Raw genomic sequence first — 27,026 nt, 5'->3', positions numbered from 1 at the left:
AGAGAGTGTGTGTGCGTGTGTGTGTGCCTGCGTGCGCCACGCACGCGCGTCCCCTCCTGTAGAGGAATCAGAGAACATGGTACAAATTGGGGCACCTTCCTGGAGCACTAAGTCTTCAGGGAAACACCTAATGAGTTCTGATGTGATTGAAATTCCTGGGGCCAGATTTCTCCAGTTTCCCCCACTGAGAGTTTTATGGTCAAAAGTTCATAACATCTTTTTTGTGCTTAATAAGTTTGGTAAGACCAAGGGGATACTATCATTTGGTGAATGATAAAGAAATAAAAATCCCCATATGCTGACTCCTAGAAATTAACTAACACCTTCTCTTTTCCCTGAACACCATCTAGATTTTCATTACCAAATATGATAGAACAGTTGGATATTCATGTGGTTTCAGCCCTGCAACTGTAGGAAAGGCAAGCACTATTCTGTTACGATTATGTTAAAAACAAAGTCCAGGTAGAATTAATTTTTTAATTGCAGGAAATGTTTGTTTATAAATGGTAGACATGATACCAGCAGAATTTTATTATGATTTGTTTGAGGTAAAAGGAATTAATATCTGAAACAACTGGAAAATGCTGCTTCTATCAAAAATATAGTCCTCTTGCGTATTATGTGATTAATTCTAATGGGAATTGAAATTGGTAATCTTCATATTCTGGAAATATGAAAAGACAATATACTAGGTCTTAACCATTAGCTGCTGGTTGCTTTCTTAGTTTATCCTATTCTAACCTTGCCAAGTCAGTTATATAAGTGACTTAAGGAGGAAGCTAAATGTAATATTAAGCAGCATCAAGACCTAGGCTTTCCTTCCAGGAGTCTTTAAATGAATAAAAAGCAGCTTTAGGAACCTCGTGGCACTCATTTGAATACCTTTGACTTGGCCATTGTACACCACGACTTTGTGGGTCTCACGCCTTCTTCAGAAGGGTTGGTGTCAGCTTGTTTTCCTGTTCATTTTTTCGCTGTTTATTTTAGGAAAGATGCTGGGGGCTGTAGGGGAGCTTAAAAGATGCACAGAAGAGTAAGAGAAAGGCATTATTTCTCCAGAAAGCACATCTGCCTTTACATGGTCTCACCCTGGTAACCGGTTGTCAGCGTGGAGGTGGCACAGTGATGGCCCATATCCCACAGGCAGACTGTCACTCCTTTCCCATGCTGTGTCCTGCCTTTTCCTTACCTGGACTCAATTCCCCCGGAGATGAAAATGTTCATTCAGATCCTACCCCTGTCAGCAGTATGTGACAGGAACTTGTCACTATGTTTGACGCTCATTGCAGTGAAACAGACATGTCTTTTTCTGCATTCTTCTCATGTGAAAATCCGGAGAGTGGCTATTTACTCGGCCACATCGGGAAATGCAGGAGAGGAGAGGAACTAGATGATGCAGAGTGCACGGCCCTTAACCCTTTGTTCCTTTCTGGATTGGCTCTTCTCATCGGCGAAAGTAGAAAAAGCATGTCGATACACACGTGTGTGTGCACGCACACACACACAGATGCGCACACACATCCAGGAGCCTGCAAGAGAATTCCGTGCCTGCCAAGCACTGATGAATGCCCTTCTGTGACAACACTGTGCCAGGCGCGGGTGGGGAGCAGGGCTAGGCAGGGTATGGACGGCAGGGAATGGTTCTTGCCCTCAGGCTGCTTTTGGACAGACACACAGACATTTCAATATAACAGCATCTCATATTGCAGTCACTGCTGTGATAGAGGTACAGGTGCTCCAGAGACATGGACATCTGGACATTAAAGAAACCGGGAAAAGCTTTTCAGAGGTGATCATTTTAAATGAGTAGGACTTGGACAGATGAAGAAGAGGGGAAAGCATATTTCAAGAAGAGGAGGGAGGCAGTTAGAAACGGCACTGAATCCAGATGGTGAAAGACCTTGAGTGTAATGCTAAGGAGTTTGGGTTTTGTTCTGTCAATCATTGGGGGCCATCAAAAGTGTAAACTCTCCTAGTCCCTTTTATTCATCACACGTCTCTTCATTGACCTTCTTCCCTTCTCTAAAACTATGCATCCTGTAACCAAGACTATCTTCCTTACACAGAAATCCAAACTCTTCATCCAGGTCTTCCAAACCTCCTCCTTTCCTTCGCACTTTAACTCTAGGGTATTTGAAAGCTTCGTATCTGCTTTCTAAATCACTCTAGAAGCTAACAGTAAACAAAACATAAATTTGCACATACGTTGCAGCGTTATTTATAATCGCAAGAAGTGGAACCACCTTAAGTGTCCATCCTCAGCAGGCTGGCTAAATGAGTGATGATATAGCCGTATATTGAATATTATTCAGGTATCTGAAAGAATGTAATAGATTTCCTTATAGACATGAAAAATTATTCACAACCCATTGTTAGGTGAAAAATGCAAGGGACAGAATAGAAGGTGGAGTGTGATTAATGTCTTGGCTTTTCAGATTATTTCTCTCCATTTATGGATTCATAGAGAAAAGCCTGGAAGGTTTGAGTAGGGCTAGTTCTGAGTAGGGGAACTTGGGGGAGGGGGAGGGGGAGGGAGGCTTCATTTTTCTCCCATAGTTCCTTCTGTGTTGTTTGGATTTTCTACCTGAGCATGTGTTAACTTTCTAGCAGAAACCTGTATTTGCACATAAACAGTATAAAGCAGAGATACCCACACTTGCTCAATTCATATCTTCCATAGTGTCTTAGTAATCTTTTTCATGGCTCCCCCGGAGCAAAAGAAATACCTAAAGTTCTGTTCTCATAACTCCTCAAACCTTGGACTCAGAGTGGACACCACCACCCTTATATCCTATTCTACGTGGATTTTCTCAAGATATTTGCCTCTTATCACAGCAGCGACCAACCCCCTGCTGTGCATACATGATGTCATTGAAAGGAAGGCAGTACCAGCTACTTTGAGACTTTGAACTACCTGGAGCTGGTAGTTTCCCTGGTGTCTGAACCTGCTGGTTCCATCAAAAATTTAAAATGTTCCTCAGCACCCCATGAATTCACTGTAGTGCCTCCAGATGCCTTGGGTTTGGGAACCCATAGGCATAAAAAATGGTGGGTATGGCCTTGGAATGTCACCTCATTAGAGTGTCTTCAGTGGCTGTGCTTCCATGCCTTTTCCCTTCGCTGTATCTAAATTTGAACTGTGGTGCGGATCTTTCCGGAACTTTGGGGCCCTTGAGCCCTGACTCATGCCTCCTTTCTGCTGGCGCAGCAGGAGACTTAATTTAGTTATCTTATGATAAGCCTCCCACTCTTTCATCCTTTTAAGTTTTATTTTAAAGTTACTCTTTTAACTGAGAAATACTTGAAAATGTTTTGCTTGGCTTGCCTCCCCAAGGAGATGGCAAGTTTCTGGAGAAGGGAGACCTCGCCTCCTATTTCTTCTTGGAGGATCCCAGATCCCCCAGTGATGGCCCTGTGAGGTCACTCCATAAACGTCTTCCTCAGCAGCAGCCGTGAGGACTCTCCTGGGTCTTTCTTGTCTCTTCCAGTATGGACGGACGCCTCTGCACCTTGCAGCCAACAACGGGATTCTGGACGTGGTCCGCTACCTCTGTCTGACAGGCGCCAACGTGGAGGCGCTGACTTCGGTGAGTAGCCCTCTGGCAGGAGAAAGCAATTGCAAACCCCTCAGGCCTCGAGGGCAGGAGGGGAAAGGTATTGCTTGCCAGCTGCACTCCAGAGCAGACAGGCTGCCGTTAAGCTTCAGCTCCTCCACTGCAGTTACGTAAACATTTGCCCACACAAACCCGGGGTAAGATCCCGAGAATGCCTCATCCTCTTCTTCCACCAGGTCTGCACTGCCAGGAACACCTGCTGTTTCCCACTGGCCTTTTCGTTTCCTGCGTTACGCAACAGGCCTTTGTGTTTTCCATTAGGTTGTGTGTTTATCTTTTCTAAAAGTGTCCCCTCCTTCCAGGGAGGGAGGAGGAAGGCCCCCCAGCGTTGGGGAAACAGGTGACAAGAGCTGTTCTCTCTTTTTTAAAAAAGTCCGGCTTTGCTCTTAGGCCCACAACATATTTTAAAATGAGATTTCTTTAAATCTCATTTCTTTAAATGTCTCACTCCCGACATTCCCCGTTCCAGACCTGGTACCTCCGTGCAGAAGAAACCCTTTGTTTCACATTTCAAGAAATACCAAAGAGGAAAAATATGTCCGCTAAGAGATAAGGTTGCTGTTTTTACCGCTGCGGTGAAACATTATCATTTGAGTTGTCTCTGGCCCAACAGTGGATTGAGTCTCCATTTGCTCACGTGGGTGATTCCTAAAACTCACTAGGACTTTGCTGACATAAAGTGTTTCTCTAAGGAGACCCATCGGAGTCTTGAAATATGGTGGCCAACCTTGGGAAAATCAGGGCTCTGAGGCTGGAGAGTCATACAGGGGTTGGCAAACTATGGACCACAGGCCAAATTCAGCCTGCTGCCTGCTTCTTTTAATGAAGTTTTACTGGGACACAGCCACGCCCATTGTTTACACATTGTCTGTGCCCATTTTCACTCTACAAGGGCAGACGAGCGATTGCAACAGAGACCCTATGGTCCTCAGATCCCCAAATATCTGCTACCTGGCCCTTGACAGAAAATGGGTACTGGCTCTTGGCCTAGGACATTGCCTCCCTGGCTGCGCTAATGTGACAGGGATGTGATTCCCTCCCCACAAGCAGTGGGTCTGTTCTCTGCAGTGTTGAGCCCCGAGCTGGGCTCTTCTGCAGGCCCAGTGCTTACCAGCGCTCTACTTGGGGTTGTCCCTTCTTAGGGCACCTCCTCGTCCATCACAAACCCACCTACCGCCGTGCAATGACCTGATGAGCCATTATCAAACCCTGACCATCCATGCCTTGGCACTCGGTCCAGCTACTCCACGATAGAGCACTGATGTACATTTTGATGGGGAGAAGTACTTTTTTGTTACAGATGTTGCCTTATAAAAAATAAACTGTCAGGCTTCCCTGGTGGCGCAGTGGTTGAGAGTCCGCCTGCCGATGCAGGGGACACGGGTTCGTGCCCCGGTCCGGGAAGATCCCACATGCCGCGGAGTGTCTGGGCCCGTGAGCCATGGCCGCTGAGCCTGCGCGTCTGGAGCCTGTGCTCCGCGACGGGAGAGGCCACAACAGTGAGAGGCCCACGTACCGCAAAAAAAAAAAGTAAACTGTTGAGGACGGCTGTGCAGATGCCAGCAGCTGCTACTGCCTACCCGGCAGTGTGGGCCGGGACCTCTCAAATGTGTGACCTTCGGCCTCTGCTGGGTCCTTGGTCTGCCCCCTGACCACTGTGAGCCCGCGGTCATCTCCCCGTGCCTTTGGCCTCCCCTCAAGAGGCCCTCGGGTGTAACTCTGCTCCCCACCCTTCCCAGCTCACTGCAGGCGCTTCTCCCTGGTCCCTACAAGTCCACCACGGGGCCTCAGTCATTTATTCATTCAGCAGATACTGAGCATACACTGCGCACCAGGCACAGAACAGCGAACACAGAGGGGCCAAGTCAGGCAAGCTGCCCCTCCCTCGGGAAACTTCTAGTCTAATGGGAGAGAGTCAGACCCAAGGGTCACAGCTACTGGATGGGACCCGTGAGAATTAAGAGCCAGAGTCCCCAGGGACGTTTCCGGGAGTGTCAGGACCACTCCTTAGAGAGAGTGGAGAGAGAAGGAAGTGCCCAGGCCGACGGAGCTGGAAGGACAGTGAGCTGGAGCGCAGCCTGGACTGGCCCGGCCAAGGTGGGGCTGGATGTGCATGGCCCCCCAGCGGGCATGGTGGAGACGGGGGTCTCCTAGGGCGGGGAAGCCACGTGGGCTCCACGCAGGGTGTGGGTCAATCACAGAGGCGCCGTGCTGCGGGCTGAGGCCGGCTCCACGGAAGGACAGCTTGCTGCCTGTGTCGTACTAGACTTCGTAGTAGCCACATCTGACAAGGAAAAAGAAACAGGAAATTAATTTCACTGATATATTTTCATATGTTAAAAGTAACATATAAAGTAATGTATTTTGCCCAATAACATGCAGAATATTATCATTTTGACTTGTAATCAGTATTTATAAGTTATTGAGATACTTCCAGTTCTTTGATTGAAGTCTTGGAAATCTGGGTACGTTTTATACCCACAGCACATCTTAGCTCGGCCACGTTTCCAGCCCCGCGGAGCCGCGTGTGGCCTGGGCTGCTGCCTTATTGGACGGCACAGCCCAGCCCTCTTCGTGAGCCAGCTTTTCCCCTCTGCCTGACCGCAGGGTTCTTCCCGTCGGGCACCACCTCCCTCGACCCTACAGCTCCTCTAGCTGTTACCCTGCCTCTCCCAGTCTGTTCTCAGCCGGGATAACTGAGAAGAGTCTTCTGAAGGTCCGGTCCTCTTTTCCCTTCCCTCCCACCTCTCCTCCTCCCGCCACAGTCCGTCCTCGACTCCCGGAATTCCCTCGACTCTGCAGAAGCCCCAGTCACCTCGCCTTCAAAATTTTTTTATTGTAAAATAAAACATTTTTTTTAAGGAAAGGACATAAGCAAAAAGTAAAACTTGGTGGATTTGACAAACACCTTTGTAACCCCACTAAGGTCAAGAGGTAGAATTTTCGAGGCCACCCCAGAAACCCCCGGTGGCCTGTCCCAGCCGCAGCTCACCCCCGCCCCTGCCCCCAGTGGAAGCCCCACTCTGACTTTTGTTGTACTATTATCACCTCCTTCCTTACCTTTCTTTGTTGTCTTGCTCACCTGAGTGCCAGCAGTCATGTCTAGTTATCTCTCCAGGACACGACACTTCCTTGACACTCTCTCCGGCCTTGGGTAAGAAAATCCTACTGGCCCCTGCTTCCCCTCCCATCTCTGCTGCCCTCCTCCAGCTCCAAGGCTTCTTGCTGCTGTTCCACGCCCCCTGGCCGGCTGCCCTCCCATTCTCTGCCCCCTGCTCCTCTCACCAGCCCCAGGGCTGCAGCTGCACTTAGGAACTCAGGTCCACGTCCGGGTCTCCGGCCCCACTTGTTCCCTGAGCAGTGCGCTGGGACCCAGCCTGGTGAACACCACCTGTGGAAGGCCCCCCGCCTCCACGCTGCATCCTCACCCTCCGGGTCTGCTCTCCTCCCTCAGTGTCTGCCCTTTGCAAAAGCCTTCTGCGTACATCCAAGCGTCTGGTCCAGGAAGTGTGGATGCTCTCTTCCCTGGCATCACGCTGGTGGCCACATCCTGGATTCTTCTCGAACTCACAGCTCTTCGTCCTCTGCCTCCACTTGGTTAAAATCTCACTGTGTATTTCCCCCAGGACCAGCTCTGCCTCGGAACTGGTCCCTCACCTGTAGCCTCATGGTCCTCCTGACAGTTCTGACCCAGCACCACATTTATCATTCTGGAAAAGCCAGTCTGCAGTGGGTTCCAGTTGCAAATCATCCCGGGGCTCCGTTGCCCTCAGGATTGCCCTCCGTGGCCTGGTCCCTGCCCACTGCCCACCTCACCCTTCACCTTGCACCCCCTTGGCTATACCAAACTGAGTAGGACTCTTTGCAGGTCCGGGGACCTCGCTCATTCCACCTCAACCAGTTGGTACATGCTGTTCCTTCCCTCTGGAACCTCCTCTGTTTCCAGCCCCACCCCTTGCACATAGTGCCCCCACGTACACACACATACCCCTGCCATGAGGCAATAAGACATGCTTCTGCCTTCACAGGGAGAGCCTTTCAGTGCCTAGGAGGCACCCAGGCACATAGTAGTGCGTGATGTTGGTGTCAGGAAGATTCCGGAACACTAACTCTTTGTCGTCTTGCAGTATCCAACTGGAGCCCCAGGACGCCTCCTCTTTCCCAGTCCCCTTCAGTGGGTGTGATTTGCCCCCTTTCTTGCTCTGTTGGAATTGACTGCTGATTCTCCCATGAGGCTGTGAGCCCTTGGCCATGATCACGTGTAACTTGTCCTGGTCTCCTAACTGGTGTCCCTGCTCCCATCCTGCCCTGTCCACAGTCTGTTCCTCACACAGCAGCCTGCCTGACCCTGTGCAGACATACGTCAGATCATGTCCCTCATCTGTTCAGACCTTCCTTCAGCGTAAAAGTCCTTGTGATGGGGACGTCCCTAAAGATCTGCATTGCCTCCCTGTCCCCCATCTCTTCCTCCTCCTCCCCTTGCTCCGCCTGCACCAGTCACATGAGCTTCCTTGATGTTCTTCAAACATGAGAGTCATCCTGCTGCCTCAGGGCCTTTGCACTTGCTGTTCTTTGCAAGACTTCCTCAGGTATCCAAATGTCTTGCTCACTCACCTCCTTCAGGTTTTGACTCAAATATAATCTTCTCGGGCTTCCCTGGTGGCGCAGTGGTTGAGACTCTGCCTGCCGATGCAGGGGACACGGGTTCGTGCCCCGGCCCGGGAAGATCCCACATGCCGCGGAGCAGCTGGGCCCGTGAGCCATGGCTGCTGAGCCTGCACGTCCGGAGCCTGTGCTCCGCAACGGGAGAGGTCACAATAGTGAGAGGCCCGCGTACCACAAAAAAAAAAAAAAAAAATATATATATATATATATATATATATATATATATATATATATATATATATAACCTTCTCAGTGAGACCTCCCAGACCACTGTGTGTGACAAGCAGGGCAGTGAGTGCTAGGATCGCTCGTGGGCCAGCTGCAGACCTGGCACCTTGCTCAGGGGTGCATGGTAGCACAGGGCCAGAATGAAGAGATCCAGCTCCTACCCTTTTCCCTCTTGGACAGAAAGTCAGGGAGTTTTGGGACACTCTCAGCTCTTTTTTTTTTTTTCCTTTGGTGATTACTGCTGCTTGCTTTTTCTGCACCTGGTACTTTGTTGGTTCTTTCCATTTGGTTTTCTCTAATCTGCTCAAGAACTTATGCAGTCAAGGTGTCATTTCTCATGCCGTAGATGAAGAAACCCAGGCTTCGGGAGGCCGAGTGACTGACCACACAGCTGGGGAGGGGCAGAATCCGGACTTAAACCTGGGTCCTTCTCACTCCAAAGTTCAAACTCTTTCCACTACACTGGCAGACATTGCTTTTGGAAGCCCAAACAGTGTCCTTTAGAGCGACATGTTTTGCAAACTGTGAAGTGCTGTGCAAACGTAAGGAATTGTTATTGATGGCTGTTTTCCTGACATTTGAGAGACTTAACAGTGGAGAGTAACTTGGCCAGTGAACATCCTCTGTCTGTGTGCTATGCAGATCTGAGGTCTTCAAGAGAAATTCATGGCCAGTCACACCAGAGGACAGAAAATTTAAGTCGAAGCTCAGATTGCTTCCAACTAAGGCAACGGTCCCAAAACTTCTCTGCACAATAGAATCACGTGGGAGGGCTTTCGAACCCTAATGTCCAGATTGCACCCCAGAGAGGTAGAAGCAGAGCATACGGGTGGGAGCCCGGCAGCAGGAGTTCTTAAAGACCCTGGTGATTCCAACGTGCTGTGAGATTTGGGAACTAAGGCCTGTTCTTATCACGTCAGGAAGGATCTAGACAGTTTGGCATGCATCCCTGGTTTGGATGTGGTGTCTGACAAATTACCTAATTCACCCCAAAGCAAACTAGAAGCTTTCGTCTGCCCGTTGGAGCCATTTCAGGACTTGAGGGGGGGCAGAGAGAGGCGGGTGGCATGACTGTAAAGCACGGCTCCTCCGGAGTGCCCACCTGAGCTTCGACCACAGCCTACGGCTGTGGTTCTCAGTTGGGCAGCTTCACCCCCCAGGGGACGTTTGGTAATGTCCAGAAACACGGGGTTGTCACAGCTGGTGGAAGAGGGATGCTACTGGTGTCTAGTGATGGAGGCCAAGGTGCTGCTAGCCATCCCACAGCGCACGGGACAGCCTTCCACAGCAGAGAATCGGCCTGGCCACAATGTCAGTAGAGGCTGAGAAAAGCTGATCTGACGGCAGGGACTGTGACCTGGGTTGAGAGATTGGCAGGTGTGCTGTCCGTCAGATCCGGGCATTCCCCCAGCCTCCCCGGGGAAGAGAACTTTAACTGTCACTGGTGAACACTGAGAGATGGGCCAAAGTCCCCTTAGTCTTCTTATTAAAAAAAATACTGCTTTTATTTCTTTTGAAGTTGCCTCCCATCTTTTCTACTTTTAAATTTGTAGTAATTCCTAAAACTGCAGCAGAAAGATCCCTCAGCCTCCGTTCCCTCCTTGGTAGTGCGTGAACAGCCGGCGTTCCTGCCGCCCTGGAGTGGCTCTGAGGTTACTGCACAGGACGCACTGAGATATTAAGAGGCGCTCAACAAATGTTAGCCATCATCGTGCATGTTCACGGCCTGGAAACAGAAAGGAATTCGTTCAGTGTGAAACTGCAGCCCTGTGAAAATTCTCTAATTAAAAAGCAAACACCAAAGTGCTGTGGACCCTTATTTCCTCCTTTTATGTTCACCGAAAATCTTCAGATAAATATTGTAAAACTCAGCCTTTCCTTTGAAATGCACAGTAATTAACAGTAACTAGCTTGATATGAGTGCTACAGATTGTCTATGGAAGGATTTTTTTTTTTTTTTTTTTTTTTTGCGGTACGCGGGCCTCTCACTGTTGTGGCCTCTCCGTTGCGGAGCACAGGCTCTGGACGCGCAGGTTCAGCGGCCATGGCTCACGGGCCCAGCCGCTCCGTGGCATGTGGGATCTTCCCAGACCAGGGCACGAACCCGTGTCCCCTGCATCGGCAGGCGGACTCTCAACCACTGCGCCACCAGGGAAGCCCTATGGAAGGATTTTAAGACATTAGCTTCCACTAACTAGAATTCGCCAGCAAATGGCAGTCTTTACCGTTGGCCTAACTGAAGAGAGGAGGCTCAGGACACAGGGTAATCTGCCCGCTAACGAGGTGCCCGGTTTGATTAAAGCCTGTGGGCCTGAGACATCTCGCCATTGGACCTCAAAGCACCGATGCACGTTTTTTTCTACCTCTTATCTTCCTTTTTTGGACATTCAAGTGAAATAAGGATTCCACAGACAGGGAAATAATCCAGGACATGGTCTTTTGTTCACCTTATTTGCTTCTGATGCCTGTTTCTGCCTCAGATGGCAGTACTGGTGTATGGAACACACAGCTCTCTGTCGTGAAGGAAAATACTAATCGTTTTTCTCCAACAGGATGGAAAGACAGCAGAAGATCTTGCTAAATCGGAACAGCATGAACAGGTAGCAGGTCTCCTCACAAGACTCCGAAAGGTGAGAAATTGTGGTCTGAAGTGCTCTGTTTTTATGTGGAAGATTCTGTTTTTTCCCTTGTAAACTATGAGGATGAACAAAAGAGGCTTTGGACACACAAGTGGTACCAAAAGGCACTGGTCCTGTGCTGTGGTTTGCATATCGATTTGCATGAACACATTGGCTACCTCTCTGATTTCTTCTTCTGTATCGAGACTTGGAAATCATTGGCCTCTTTGCAGTCGCTGTGCCTGGTTTCCCTCCTACCCGCTTTGTAATACCTGTCCCCTCCCCACCGTGAAGTAGAGGGGAAATGAGAAAGCTGACTCTGCTTCTTTCTTTCTTAATGTTTCGAGCTCCAAGATATCACTTGTGCTCCAGTTTATCAAACCTTGTTGCTCTAAGGTTTGAGGAAACATGACAAAAATAAGTAAATGCAGGTGTACCTTTCCAGCCCACATCATAGCAGTATGTACTGAGAGACTTCAAAATAGTCAAACCCTTTAAGCTAGGGATTCTATGTCTGTGACTCTCTCCTGAAGAAATGGAAGAAACGCAGAGAAAAAAAGTTCTATGCACAAAGATGTCCACTGCAGTATTATTTATAATACAGTAATAAAAATTGGAAACATTGAATGACCAACAATGAAGTCTAGTAAATTGACAGACAGCTATAAAAGAGAGTGGTTTGGGGCCGTTAAAATGTTTTTGAAGAGGTTTTAGTAACAGGAGTTTATTGCTTAGGATGTTCCTGGGCTTCAAAGCAGAAGATATATTATGTGCACATTGTAATCTCAGCTATGTCTTTTTAAAATGCATGGAAAGAAAAGAGTAACAGTGGTGTCTTTGGATTTTGCTTTTTTAATTAACACTCTTCTTTAAACATTACTGTATTTTTTCCAAATTTCCTATAATAATCATGTAATAATTTTTCAAAAGACAAACTTTATAGGAATAAAAAAAATTGCTCAGTTAAGTGCTCATTGGAAAGGTATTGTCCAGAATAAGCTTGGGTATCCTACAAAGATCCTGCCATATAAATTGAAAAGTGCCTGGGGGAGGGATTATAATGTCTTATAATCACAGTAACTTTCACAGCTACTGAAAGTTTGAATTTTCATAGTGGTCCCCTGGTCTCCTGGTCCTGGTTGAGGGGGGGAGTGAGAAGGGACACATCCGTAGGTTGGAATGATTTCTTCCCCAGTGCTCGGAGTCGACCTGGGGAAGATAATTCATTTTCACACCTTTGTGCTTTGGATCCTGTGAACTGATAAACACTGAGATCCCCCAGGCCACTGCAGGGGTTCAGTCTCCCCTTTGATCTAGAGGTTCTACAGAGAGATCCCTCCTTATTCACACGTTCTTACAGGAAAGACTTAAATTAACTCTGGGCTTCGAATTCTCCTACTCTGTACCACCACAGACTGTCTCATTGTGAAGGAGAATTTGAACTAGAAAAACAAGGGAAAACTTTTTGTTTACAGGCAAAACAAGGGGGGTGCAGGGGAGCCTATGAGTCTGTCAGCAAATCAATAATGAACTTTCACATAAAATCTCCTAATCTTAAAATTCACTTTATTTGAAGCTATTTTCAGCCAAATGAAACACAACCTCAGGCCACCGGTTTGCAACCTCTGACTTTTGCTGGATTTTATAGCAGGGAGCCCCACATTGGAGTGTGTGTGGAGTCTTACGTTCATAGACAAAGTGTCACAATATAAGAGCTGTTTTAAACTGATTCCCCATTATAGTATTCATCCATAGAGGAAAGAAACTGAAACGAAATCTGGTCCACAGGCTGGATGCGCACACGTTTTTACAGTTAATTATTTAGCCTCTAGTATGGACCACTGGTAGAAAGCAACACTTTATCAGGCTTAACACCTTAGCAGGTCTATACACATGCTGAGTCAGGTATTCTCAGGTTTCCCAAATTCCAGAGACGGGGATTTTAGCCCACCTGCCACTCCCGGCACCATCGTCCTGATCGGAGCCCCAGCATTGTCCTTGTGGGTGTTTTGTGGGCTCAGCTGGCACGCGGGGAGCCCCCTCACAAGTGTAGCACTCTGGACAATCCCATTGCCGCATACTTTCCTGGAGTGCTGTTCACCACCTCAGAAATGCTTGTTATACGGCAGTGACCCCAGGGGAAGGTGCAGTCTATTCATCTTTAAGCAAAAATCAACTGCAAACCACGATCTCCAGTGGTCTGAGGGTCACCCTTGGCCGAGGGACGAGGCTTCTCCTTGGACTGTGCTGTGTTTTACTGCCCGTCTACCCCTTAGGAAGATCCTTCCTTTTCTTTAAAAACAGATTGCTACGCTGGGTGCAAACCCAGATATCTATTATGGCAGATTGGAAACAACGGATAAATGCCCAGAAAAAAAGACAGGAAGGAGAGTACCTAACACGGTAGCTGAGGTTGGGTGGATTGGATGGGTGTAATATGTTTCGACTGCTTTTATAATTAGGAACGTATAGAGGAGGTGCCGCTCCATGCATCTCAGGGAAGGGTGGCTGTTTCCAGACCAGAATTTTGAATTCCGGGTGGCGTGGGTTCTTGCCTGGTCCCAGTTTGGCTTTCCCTTTTTTTCTTTCTTCCATTAATTTGCACTTTGTTTTTTGGTGTCTAGATTTTTTTTAAGAGGAAATATGACAACCTTTAGTATTTTACCATTATCCTGTGGTTTTTGTAAGGAGACAAAGAAAGTCATTTCAATGCCTGTGAATAGAGTACGTCATCCCTGTTAGAGCCCACAACCTACCTAAAAGTTCACCTCTCATCTTTGCTTTGAGAGGCAAAATATGGGGTAAAGGCTGAGAGAGCACAGACTCAGGAGTCCCCACGCTGCCACCTAGCTGGATGAACTAGCCACCAGTTTAACAGCCCTGGGCCTCACTTTCCCTGTCTGTTAAATGGGCTGAATGTAGTGCTGTTCACGGGATGGTGATGAGGGTCGGATGGGTGATGTAAATGATGTCCTTAGAGCATTGCCTGCACACAGTAAGCACCATGTGTTTGCCACAGTCGGCACCCTTGCTTGCATCCTGTGGACCACTCTCTGAGTCCCGGGGAAACATGGAGGTTTCCGTGGAGGCTCCTCTTGTGACCCGCCCCCCCAGGAGCAGATGTTGAGGCTCCTCTTGTGACCCACCCCCCCAGGAGCAGATGTTGGGGCGTCAGCAATGGCAAATGTGGCAGGGTACACTTGAGAGTCACTTTTAGTAACAGCCACCATTTACTCCTCGGTATGTGTGGTAGCACAGTAATTTTACACCCCTGCGATGGGGATGTTCCTGCAGGAAACCTGGACTCCACAAGGTTAAGCAACATACTAATTAGTGCAGAGCAGAGGTCCAGACCAAAACAGAAGTATCTGCTTTCAGGGCTCGATCAGGGGCTCAGGGCTTCTTCGGTGCTGAATCCTCACCAGCCAGGGACGGTCCTTTCCCCCAGTGAGCTCACGTGCTCTGTGGCAGGCATGGGTCGCCTTCTGCGGGGTCACCCAGAGCCCCATTGCCTTCAGCAGAGTTTTCCCCAGCTCTGTGTTCAGCGAGACGTGCGTTTTCGCTTGCCTTTGTCACTCCCTCAAACGGCTCTAGACCTCAGCTTTCTGAGTCTCCAGAAAGGGAGGAGTCGGCTGCCAAGCATTTCTAACCGCCCTCTATCTTTTTTTTTTTTTTAAATAAATCCCCAAATAAATAACTGCTTGGGATTTGGGGACACCCAGCACTGGAACCTGATTCTTGAAAATGATCGCGATATCCCAGGGCATCCCTGGAGAACGCATCGCAGAGGACTTGTGGGCGGTTGCCTCAAGGAGCAGGCTCTACCTGCAGAGAAAGCCAAGAAAGTACATTGATGTGCAATCATAACCTGGACCATCTGCAGGAAGAGACTGTCCACAACCCGGTACAATGGGTGAGGGGAACGGGAAGAGGGTAATTTATACTTAGGGGCATCTTATCACCATTTCCTTTCAATGTCATTGTCTCCCCCGTATTTGCCACTGTTTCTCACCAGAGTGTTAACAGCAGCAGCATTTGGGGTGGGTGGAACTTCCTGTCCTTGGAGGATGCGAGGACCCCCAAGCGTCTAATGTCTAAGGTATTCCCTCCCCCATTCATTGTGGAAACCAAAAAACCTGCCTCTGCACCTTTCCTAACACCCCTTAGGGTGTTGCCACCCTCAGTCCTACCCACCCCACGTGGATCCTAAGCACAGTCATGGGGAGAAGTCTGCATCTGGGACAGCAGGGAGGTTGGCCTTAAATTGCCTTGCTATGCCATTTGGTTTCTAAGGGCCAAATTAGCAACAGAAATGTTCCCTGTGTTTTCACCTTTAATCAGTTGGCAAGTCTAGGGACGTATTTTTAAACATTTGTTAGGGGTAAGCCATGGAGCTTTCCCTTCTGGAAATAGAACCAAAGTCATCTTGTTCTTCTGCCTGATCTAGGTGTTGGTACGTTCCCAGGGTTTCATCTGTTCACTCTTAACCCCCTCCCAGTGGGTAGTGTCATCTTTGCCTTTGACTTCAACTGTTGACACGTACTGAGGACTTTCCAACCCTCCCTCCATCCCTCATCTCCTTCTAGAAGCCCACACCTGCGTGTCCATAGATCTTTTTTTTTTTTTTTTAATTTATTTATTTGTGGCTGTATTGGGTCTTCGTTGCTGCACGCAGGCTTTCTCTAGTTGCGGTGAGCAGGGACTACTCTTTGTTGCAGTGCACGGGCTTCTCATTCCTGTGGCTTCTCTTGTTGCGGAGCACGGGCTCTAGGTGTGCAGGCTTCAGTAGTTGTGGCACGCGGGCTCAGTAGTTGTGGCTCGTGGGCCCTAGAGGACAGTCTTAGTACTTGTGGCACATGGGCTTAGTTGCTCTGCCGCATGTGGGATCTTCCCGGACCAGGGCTCGAACCCGTGTCCCCTGCATTGGTAGGTGGGTTCTTAACCACTGCACCACCAGGGAAGCCCATGTCCATAGATCTTCTGATCTCCATCTGATGATTCACAAACTTGATGTGTTTAAAAGTCTATTCTTCATCTTCCTCTCTAGTCTGTTCTTCCCTAGTGAATGCATGACTCTTTCCAATCACGGAAATCAGAAATTTGGAAAAAAAGAAAAAAAAAGTCATCGTGTTGACCAGCTTGGGACAGCAGAGGGTGGGCCAGAGGAAACTGAGAGAAGATTTTGATCCTTTGAGCAGGGGGCTGACTTCGGGGAAGTGAGACCCTTGCAGCCAGCACATCTGGGCAGGTGCGGGGAGAGGGCGGCCGAGCTGGGGCTTGTGAGGGTAGGAAGAACACAGTCCATCTTCCTCTCTGATCCAGTTCAGCAGGAGACGATTTGGGGGTAGTGGCATGTTGGGGCCCCAGGTACTGTCTGGGAGAGCCCCCCATACACATCTCTCCCCAATTGCGTGTCCAGTGCCTTCCACATTCGGGGCTTGAAATCAGCCGTGGTGGTGGTATTTCCACCACGGGAATCAGCAAACACTACAGATCAGGCCTTTCCCACCCCCGCCCCAAGCCCCCTGCAATGAGCTGGTTTTCCAGCACACCATTGCTACGGGGTCTCTGGAGGCTCCCACAATTCCACCTTGCATTGTAGGCACCATCTTCTTACAAAGAGGAGCTGCACCCTCTACTGTCCCCGGTGCTCACCCCCACTACTAAACAAAGCGCCCTCCGGCCCTCCAAACCTGCCCAAGAACTGTGTTGTTACTTAGCCAAACCACTTCTCCTTCTCCTAGAGAAAGGAGGGGTGCGTGTTGTGACAGGCAGGGAGGGCTTGCACTTAGATTTTGCATTGGCATCCATTTTTACTATCACTGCAAGGTCCATTCTGATTTTAAAATACTACTTTCAAGGGGGTTTGGGGAGTTGGCTTATTTTTATTTTGTTTGATTGTCCTTCTAATCAGCTTTTCTGTAAACTGATATTAAAAGTAGTTGCTTTTCCTAAGCCTGAGACTAGACAGTGAAGAAACATGCCCAGGAATATTTTGAAAAATAGGACAAAGTTGGGAGTTTGCCCAGAATTTAAAATTCACCACAAGTAAACTGCATTTGCATAATTAAGAGTTGCTGCTCCCATCCTGCTGGGTCTAATTGCATCCTGCCACGTGTGGAAAGCCATGTCATCTCTCCATGCTCTTATCTGGCTTTCCCAGATTGGAGATGGTCCTCCCTGTCAATCTGCTGACGTTTAGTTACCTTTGCAGATGAGAAAGTGAAAGCTAAATTGCCAGGGGGCAAAAGGTGCTGGAAGAAAGGAAACTAGAAACCCAAATTAACCAGGCCTTCAAAAAGCAATGCAGTTTCCAAATAATACTCGTTTAAAAGATAGTCACAGTATCTACTATAGGCCAAGAACTGCTCTAGGCCCCAAAGAGACCACAGCGAACAAAAGAGGCAAGACCAGCCAATAAACAAATAAGAAAATGCCAGATAGGTCAGGGGGTGGCAAACAATGGTCATAGAGCCAAAACCAGCCCATCGCCTGTTTTTGTAAATATAGTTTTATGGGAGCACAGCTACACCCCTCCATTTACTCCTGTCTCTGGCTGGTTTCTAGACACGCACGTGGCAGTCACAACAGAGACCACCTGGTGCTTTACAGAAAGGTTTGCTGCCCCCTGGTGTAAGTGTAGGGGATTCAAATGGGCTGAAATGAGAGAAAGTAAGGGGATGGCAGGTGGTGGCTGCTTTCCACTTACGGGTGTGGGGATGCCTCTCTGATGGTGACATTTAAACCAACACCCAAAGGCAAGAAAGAGGAGCCGACCGGAGGAAGGGCTGGGAGAAGGCAGAAGGAATGAGTGAAAAGGGCTTGAGGCGGTAAAGAGTCAGGTGCGTTCTAGGAAATAGATCAAAAAGGAGGGGCTGATGGGGTTAGCAGCAGAGTCTGAGTGCGGTCTTTGGGGCAGAAAATGATGCCCGAGGAGATCTGATCTGAAATATAGGCCCAACTTTACAGATCTTGGTAAGGTGATTGGGTATTGGTCCAAGTGCGTTAAGTAAGTGGGTTAGGAATTTCCCTCTGCTCAGACCAGGAGACCAGATAGAAGGTGGTCTTGGCAGCCAGGTGAGATAGGACAGCTGCTTGGACCAGAGCTGTCCAGGCTCAGTTACTCTGTGAGCTTTGGGCAAGAATACAAAAGGGAGCTCACTTTCCTGTGTAAATATTTAAAGTATATAGTTAAAGCTAACAGGGAAACATGTGCTCTAGCCTCCCACTCTGACAGACGCACCTTTGTGAGCACCTGGAAGCCCAGGTTCTGGTTTAGGATTCTGATTCCTCGGGGTTCACTGCTGCTTCCCCCCAGCTTCCCAGCCCGCTTGCAAGAGGCCCCACCACGTCCCAGCCACATCCGCCAGCCTTTGGGGGAGAGGGGGACAGGACATGAGAATATTTCAACGCATGAGCCAAGACTTGGGTAACAAAGAACCCTCCACTCCCTCGGGCAGTGTCCCTGCTCATGCTTCCCCGGCCCAGCCAGTGAGGACCTGACCAGCCCAGGCACAGGGAGGGTCTTAGAGCTTCTGTTAAATATAGACCACGGATGGACTTCAGTGCTCCCCCTCCAAAGAAATCGATATCCTACCACCTTCTAGAGCTAGCCAAGAGCACACTCCGTACCTTCCTCTGCCCCTGTCCGCATCAAAACCATAGTCTGCCTCGGAGAGCACACGCTCAGGCTGATGCAAGCTGCCTTCCCGGGGACCCCGGTCTGGATGCGTCCCTGCTGCGACATCTAGTGGTGAAAAGTGGAAACGCATCACCCACCAGGAGGGAAGAGATTTCAGAAACTTCTGTCTCAGGTTGCTATATCAAATTCAGTTGTGTTCAGATTCTCCAAAGTTCTTAGTGAGCACGAAGAGGGGTCATCCCCGAGGACGAGGTTAAATTTCCTTAGACAGGAAATCTCGAGTATATCTTGCTTTTCCTTGCCTTTCAAGGTAATGGTGGATTCTGTCAGTCTTGATGGAGAGAAGTTTCCTGGCTCATCTTCCCAAGGGCAAGGTGAAGGGTGAATGAGTCCATCCCAGCCCAGGCCAGCAGGTCCTGGTGGAAGGGGAAAGGAAGGGCCAGGAGATGTGCAAAGGCCCTGGGCAGAGGGCAGGAACGTGGGATGGCTTGCACCCCCTGTACCCCTTTCTTTGGCCTGCGAATTATTTTTCTCATCTGCCCGCCATTCACCTCCACTTGAAAGGTGAGAATGCACGTGTGTTCGTATGATCGTCTGGAATTGAGGACATTGTAAAAGCCGAGCTGTCAGTCCAGTGAAGCGGTATTTTCTTGGACAAAAGATTTCCTGAGGACAGTTATTATTGGGGAAACAACATGTGAGCTAGTGATGGGTTCTGAGATGAGCACAGCCGCTCCAGATGAAGGCTCAATCTGCAATTTCATAAAAAAAAAAAAGAAACTTGAAGCCTCCCTGAGGCTCCCCGAGGATGTGGAGCCTGTTAACACGGGCCAGCAATCCAACTCATTTGCTTAGGAAAAATGAGGTGCCGAAATGTGCCCTTTGTCCATGCAAATCCAGAGCAGGGGGGCCCCTTCTCATTCTACTTGCCTTTATCGTAGCAATGACTGATAAATCTTACTTTAAATCGGGACCCTGCACTAACTGGGAAGTGTCTTCTGAGTGGGACAAACTGGAAATGGCCCTCCTTGGATATTCACAGTGCTTGTAACTCAAGACATCCCCACTTTGAGATTCTGCTCTCGATCTGCAAATCCTTGTTTCCCGCTCCCTGCTCCCCAGTCCCCTTCTGAGAAACCCACCACCTCCCTTTCACTGACAGCAGTGGTAGAAAAGAGACCTGGTGGTGAGTTCTGTCTTTGCCTTGGGCAAGTGTCTTGGCCCCTCTGAGCCTTGGTTTCCACATCTGAAACAGAGAACGACCACATTAACCACAAAGGTTTCTTTGAGGTTTAATAAGGGATGTGAGTGAAAAGACAGCATAAGCTGGAAGATACAAATGTGGAAGTGACTCCTGCAGACAGGAAATGCATCTGTCACAACTCCTCCGTTCGTGAAAGAATAATTCATGACCCTTCCAGGGGTACTGCAGTGGGCGTGTAGCAGGGGAAAGAGACTGGCTCAACCCCAACTTCAGCAAAGACAAGTGGGGATTTATAGCCAAGGAGCAAGGGTGGGGGGAGGTCAGTGGGTGGAAAATTGCTAAGAGGAAACCCAAAGGCTGGGAGGCTTCTTGCTGGATTGAGTGCTTTAGATTCTCTTATGAGATGGTCAGCCGGTTGTGGCCACAAGAGGAGACAGAGGGGAGGCTCAGGGCAAAACATAGCTTTTTATATCATAGGTCCCAGAGAGACAGGGGTTAGAGCGTTGCCACAGAGCTCAGACTCAAGCCAGGGGCAAGCTGCAAGCCCCCGTGGCAAGTGCCTTTGCTAGGGATCAAGGTGGGTACATGAGGAAAGGCAGGGGGAGCGGGGGGCAGTGTCACTGGTGCGTTTGAATGTCACGGGGTCACCCTTGGGAGGGTAGGAAGGGGAACTTGTGGCTGAGGCCACCTTGCAGACGGGTGCACCTAGGCCGGCACTCACAGCCTGTTTGCAGGGATGTTGAGGCAGCGGGAAAATAGGAAGTTTTAAAGGTTATAATAGTCATCAGGATTCTTGCTGAAGGCGCGCCAGGGTGATCAGGTATCAAGGTTGGGCATGAAGAATTTGCTCAGATATCAGGGGTGGGGGATTTTCTGTAAACGTGACCCTGCAGGATTCTTGTTTAACCTGGACTAACCGGACCAAGGTCACAGCCCACTGTCGCTGGCTTCTCGTCCCTCTTTGCCCCTATTTCTGGGGCTGACCCGGGAAGCAGACAAACAGATTACCAGCCACTGCCGGCCCGCCACTGCCCTGCGTGGAGTGGGGAGGAGTGAGCGGGGCTCTCAGGCTCAGGCGACCCTGAGCAAAGTGGAGACATACCGTCTGTCAGCTGCGTAGGGCAAGCCCATCTTGGTTCAGAGCTGCTGCTGGAAGCACGCAGGGTAGCACCTGTGTCCATCGGGTCCCTCGGTGCATGTCTGCTCAGAGAGGAAGGGCCTGCGGGGACTCGTGCAGAAAGGGCAGAAGTGCCCTCACTCCTTCACACAGGACAGACATGTTGGCCAAACTCACAGTGCCAGGACTAGGAAGGCACGAAACAGAAGAGAGCAGCGAGCGATTCACTGCGCAGTGCGTCCAGACCTAATGACGGGACTGAAGCAGTGCCTTTGCACTGTGTCGGGAGAAACAGATACTGGCTTCACACAAAGGGGCTGGGAGTATTAGGTGGCTGTGGGTCATGAAATAGGTGGAGAAGTTTTTAATTTATTCGGTGAGGTACTCCTAGCAGAAGGGGATGCTTCCAGTTCAGACACTCAGCGTGAGGTGGGTGGAGGTGTAGCGGGCCCTGACTTAGAGGGAAGATAATGGGCTGGTTTCGGAGATTAAATTAGAACGAGAAATGGTAGATTTCTTTCAGGGGGTCATGGACTCATCGGCAGCAGTAGATGGCATGGGGGAGAATGCCAGCACCCGATTTCTTCATGCCTGCTCAGCAACACCCCAGTGAGTCACTGTCTCAGGATAGAACTTTTCAGCTTCTGTGCTGACTTGGGTAATAATTCAGGGAAATTGCTGGCAAGATACCCCAGCTTCTTCCACCCAATGCAGTGCTTGATGTTAGAAAAAGAAACCAGATCACTGTCCCAACCATGGTTTCCAACCCTAGCCGACCCAATACTTTATAATGTACATATTGTGTTGCCCCTTTACTCTCCCAAAATAAAATTCAAAGGTAACAATGTACCTACACAGGTAATTTTAAAAGATCAATAGAGGGACTTCCCTGGTGGTCCAGTGGTTAAGACTCACGTGCTCCCGATGCACGGGGCCCAGGCTCGACCCCTGGTCGGGGAACTAGATCCCGCGTGCCACAACTAAGAGCCCGTGTGCCGCAACTGAAGATCCCACATGCCACAACTAAGACCTGGCACAGCCAAATAAATAAATATTTTAAAAATACAAATAAAATAAAAGATCAATAGAGTGCCCTAACTATAATATAACAAAGACATCGAAGGAATATATATAGTATAATAGAATGTGTATGTAAATGTGGAGCACAGGCAAAGAGGAGACATTGTGAAATTGGCAGATACTTGGACCCATCTGCAGAATCACTGAATGTAACACCTACAGACGCCACGGATGTGGGAGGGATGGCAACTCAAATACAGCAGCAACAGGCTGACGTTTCAGAAGTGGGGATCACAGCTCCTGAAAGATTAGGGAAAAAACCCATGTATATGTAATTCCACCAGCGTATAAAATAGTTGCGTTCTTGGGAAAGTCACTATGTATTAATCCAAGCCCTCCTAAAACCCTCTGAGTCATATGTAAAAGCAATTAAGTCCTAAGCTCAGATGATCATAAACAAGGTTTTTCTCTTATATAAATGCTCAGCAGACACTCAGAAGTCAGGCCGACTCAAGAGAATGCTTACCGCTCAGGACATTGTATGTACACGTCAGCACCCCTAGCACCCACCTACCCACCGCCAGCAGTATCCCCCAACACTGAGAACTAAAGCTGCTACCGTCCATTTCCAAAATGCCAGCTAGGGGACAGTGTTGCCCCTGCTGAGAAAGAGGGGTCAGAGTTTACCAAGAGAAAATGGGGGTAGGAACTCAGGAGAGCCGTGTTTGTTATTGAGCACGCTCCCGTCCTTGGTCGTTGGTGGAAAAAAGTAACGGTGGCTCAGCTGGAAGAGATCAGCAGTAAATCAGCGCCTCCCAGGATTTGGGTCTGGAAGCAGTGGTCCGGCCAGGTCTGAGGTCACACTGAAAGGGAAAGGCAGACACTTGCCTCCGAAACGCTCTTGCGTGGGTCACCCCCTGAGTACATCATTGACACAACACCTCTTTATCGGGCATCCTACCTGTGCCAGGTGCTGGGGATGCCGTCTCTCCCCTCAAGGTCTGGCCCTTGAGTCTAAAGGAGAAGAGTGTCACATGATTACCCTACAGTCTAGTGGGGTGACGATGGAGAGCCACACGTGCGCTTGAGCCTGCCTGTGAGGAAACCTCCTGGAGAGACCACAGCAAGATAGGTCTCCTGGCATGCGTGGAAGTTAACAAGCTAAAACAAAGGGGATCATCGTGGGTAGGGGAGAAGGGCTCGACTTCAGGCTGCAAGCCACAGCTCTGACAGGCTGTTATTACTGGGTTAGGAGCTGGGAAGCGGGCCGGGTGTGTGAGTCTGGGATGGAGCCAGGGTGGCGTGATCAATGCCCCCCCCCCCACGTAGCCCTTGAGGTGGGTTCTCTGGGGGCACAGAGCACCTCAGCAGCACCATCCCTTCAAAAGCACCCATGTTATATTTGATGTCACACTGTTCGCATGTCTGTGTCCCCCCAAAACTGTGGATCTGGGGCGGGTGTAGACCTTCCCGTTCCAGCACACGGGAGGTCCTCCATAAATGTTTGATGATGAATGTGTGAATTATCCAGGGCTGCGGAGACTCCTGCTTCTCCCCTGTAGGGCTGAGAAAGAAGAAAGCGGAAAGGTTGTCATGGCCCCCAGGCCCCTCCCCAGCATTTAGCTTTGTACCACGTGATGCCCTTCTTCTCATCATCTCGTACCTTCAGAGCGTGGTAAAGGAACAAGACCCCTCCACACAGAAGGAGGAGGTGACCTGACCTGTCTAACGGGGCTGACCCCGTTTCACTTTTAAATGGACCACTTGGCAGGAGTTGCTCCGTCCAATTCATTGTGTATCAAAATGCAATGGAGGAAGGCAAATCCACTGAGACAGAGCACATCGGTGGTTGCCAACAGCCGGGCAGAGAGGGGCCTGGGAAGTGGCTGCTCGTGGGCACAGAGTTTCCTTGTGGGGGGATGAAAACACTCTGGGACCAGATAGCAGTGATGGTTGTGCAACATTGTACACGCACCAAAAGCCTCTGAATGGTTCATTTTAAAATGGTGAATTGTATGTTTATTTTACAGTTAAATTTTTTTAATGCAGTGGGAATAGAACAGACTATATCTGCCACCTGGGTAGAAATTGCAGGTTGGGGTACAAACTTCCAGTTATAAGTTAAATAAGTCTTGGGGATGTAACGTACAGCATGGTGACTGTACCGCACATCTGAAAGTTGATGAGAATAGATCTTTAAAATTCTCATCACAAGGAAAAAAATTGTTGCTATGTGTGGTGATGGATGGTAACTAGACTTACTGTGGTGATAAATTTCACAATATATACAGACATCAAATCATTTACATTGTACACCTGAAACTAATAGAACGTTATAGGTCACTTATAACCTCAGTTTTTTTAAAAAGGCAAAGAAAACTCGCAGACCGGAAGGATGCAGCAGCGGTCCTGAACCGTGGGAATCAGCGTGTGCCTTTTGCTCCGGGGCTGCACTTCTCCTGTGACTAACAGTCCCTCTCTCATCTATATTCAGGACACGCACCGAGGACTCTTCATCCAGCAACTGAGACCCACACAGAACCTGCAGTCGAGAATCAAGCTGAAGCTATTCGGCCACTCGGGGTCTGGGAAGACCACCCTGGTGGAATCTCTCAAGTGTGGGCTGCTGAGGAGCTTCTTCCGAAGACGCCGGCCCCGGCTGTCCTCCACCAACTCCACCCGGTTCCCACCCTCACCCCTGGCCTCCAAGCCGGCAGGTAGGCACCCCACCAGCCCCTGTCTCTCCACTGGGTACTTCCAAGGTCAAGGTCTGGGAGGAGGTGTGGCTTTGTTTGGAGCACTTGGCCTGAGGCTGACCGGTTCCCGCCGCCTTGGTGGCTTCCAGGTGTGGTCCTCCTGGCTCTTGGCCAGTGAGCGCACCCTGCCCCGGTGCTAGCGAGGAAAGGGCCTCACTGAAATCACGGTCCGCAATCACGAACGTGCAAAATGGCACAGTCGTGTTCTGCTCGGGGACTCTGCCCTTGAAGACACAAAGAGCCTGTTTGGACTGACATAGGTTCAAGGTTGCACGGATGGAATATCAGCCCGCAGGACGGGTCCTCACCCCTTATGCTTTCTTCTTGGAATGCTGCGGGCACATCCAGGAATGCGAGAGCACAGAGCCACAAAGCTGGGTGCACGGGGAAGCCCGTCCTCGTGTATCTGGAAGTGGGGTGGTGGCTTTGAAAGGCTCCTTTATGGCTTTTCGGTCAGCCCGTCTGTTCACCTGGACCCTAGTCGGGAAGACGATTTTGCCGTCTGCCTCCACCTCCCACAGATGCGATTATCAACGGGTTCACACCCGGAACTCCAGGGTGGCCTGTCCCTCCCCAGGGAGAAACACCTGCAGTGAGCAAGAGGAAGTGGTGCATTCTGGGGTGTCATTTTTCGTAAACCCACCCTTTTAGAGTGAGGAAATTAAGGTTTTCAAAGGTAAGAATAGAGACCTTCAGAGAATTTCCTAAACAATGTCAGTGTTGAAACTCTGTGCCCCAGACTCACTTTCTGTACGTATTACGAAGGTGCCATATCTGTTCCCTAGGATGAAAACAAATGTTTTAAAGTTTGTGTTTCTATGTCATTTCTGTCTCCGTGAGGAAGGATGTCTGGGCAGCATTAGCTGGAGTGAGGGACAGCTGACCGAGATCTGCACGCCCCTTTCCACTTCTCCCCTCCGAACACAGCAATAGAATTGAAACTAGGGGGAGAAGTGTAACCAAAATGGATATACAATTAGAATGATTACAGTATTGCTAACACGTGTTGCTAATGCGTACTGAGTACTAACGACGTGCCAGGAGCTGGGCAGAATGTGGTACGTGTGACCCTCATTTAATCCACGTGACAGACTTATTGGCATTTTTACCACCCTTCTGCTGAAGCCTTGAGGGGTCAAGTAGACTGCCCGGAGTCACACAGCTGGTGATTCAGGAAGTGTCTGGCTGCTGAGCCAGGGCTTATTCATGATACTTATAACTCCGTCTGCCTTGGGGCGTATATGTGCTCATGTTTTCCATTTTCCACTGTAATTTTGCTCAATTTCAGTATGTAAGATAGGTCTACCCCTTCCCAGAAGTCGATAGTTTTCCAGGTTTCATGATTAAGTTGAGCCTCTCATGTGTGGGCCAGACCAGTATTGCTTCAAGGTTCAAAGTGAGCTTCTCTAGCAGTTCCTCGTGTCACCCCTAGAGGGAACCAGCTCTCTCCTGCTGTGGGTTAAGGTCACTCCAGTCTGACTCTGGGGGGGCGGGGGGGCGGCAGGGGGCCAGAGAGACAGAGACAAAGAGCAGAGACAGAGAAAGACAAAGAGATGAGAGCTATCCAGATCTGTGACCTGGAATTTTTATAAGTCGTATTGGATATGAATTTATACCTCGGGAGCCCATGGGCTAACCTGAAGCAGCCACATATCAAGTGACATCTGGGTTCCCCCGGAGGGAGAACGGCTCAACCCTCACCCCTCAGAAGTAATGTCTCCATTCATCTTCCTTCTGGTCAATTTCCCACATCTGGAAGAATCCAGAAGTAGATTCTTGATAAAATGCAGCTCAGGATGGCTGCATTATCAGCAAATCTCACTGTGTCCTTCAGCCAGGGCTTAGAGAGACTTGGGTCATGGGGCTGCCTGACACAAGATTCTCTCGAGGACAACAGGTGCTCTGGACCAGGAGAACCTCCCCCACTACACTCAGCAGAGAGAAAAGTAACTCGAGGCGCTGGGAAATAAGGTCAGAGGTCAGCAGCCTGGTGAGCTGCAGCGTTGTGTAGTGTGAGGGGAAGGAGAAACATTGAATTAGCTTCCAACGTTTAAAAGTCAAGATGTCTGGACTTCCCTGATGGCACAGTGGTTAAGAACCCGCCTGCCAATGCAGGGGACACGGGTTCGAGCCCTGGTCCGGGAAGATCCCACATGCCGCGG

At 49.4% G+C, this 27,026-nt stretch overlaps 1 protein-coding gene across 3 annotated transcripts in view; it reads left to right on the top strand.

Moving 5' to 3' along the window:
- The window catches only part of DAPK1 (death associated protein kinase 1), a 210,174-nt gene that overhangs the window by 158,878 nt on the left and 24,270 nt on the right, over positions 1 to 27,026 (top strand). For all 3 annotated transcript variants that reach the window (XM_079927571.1, XM_079927569.1, XM_079927570.1), the window contains 3 exons: positions 3,489 to 3,587; positions 11,060 to 11,137; positions 24,603 to 24,825. In XM_079927571.1, coding sequence (XP_079783697.1) covers positions 3,489 to 3,587; positions 11,060 to 11,137; positions 24,603 to 24,825 — 400 coding nt within the window. The remainder of the gene's footprint in view (positions 1 to 3,488; positions 3,588 to 11,059; positions 11,138 to 24,602; positions 24,826 to 27,026) is intronic.

This window comes from Stenella coeruleoalba (genome assembly GCF_951394435.1).
Source record: "Stenella coeruleoalba genome assembly, chromosome: 7".
Lineage (NCBI taxonomy): Eukaryota > Metazoa > Chordata > Mammalia > Artiodactyla > Delphinidae > Stenella > Stenella coeruleoalba.
This window is presented reverse-complemented; position numbering and strand designations above follow the sequence as displayed.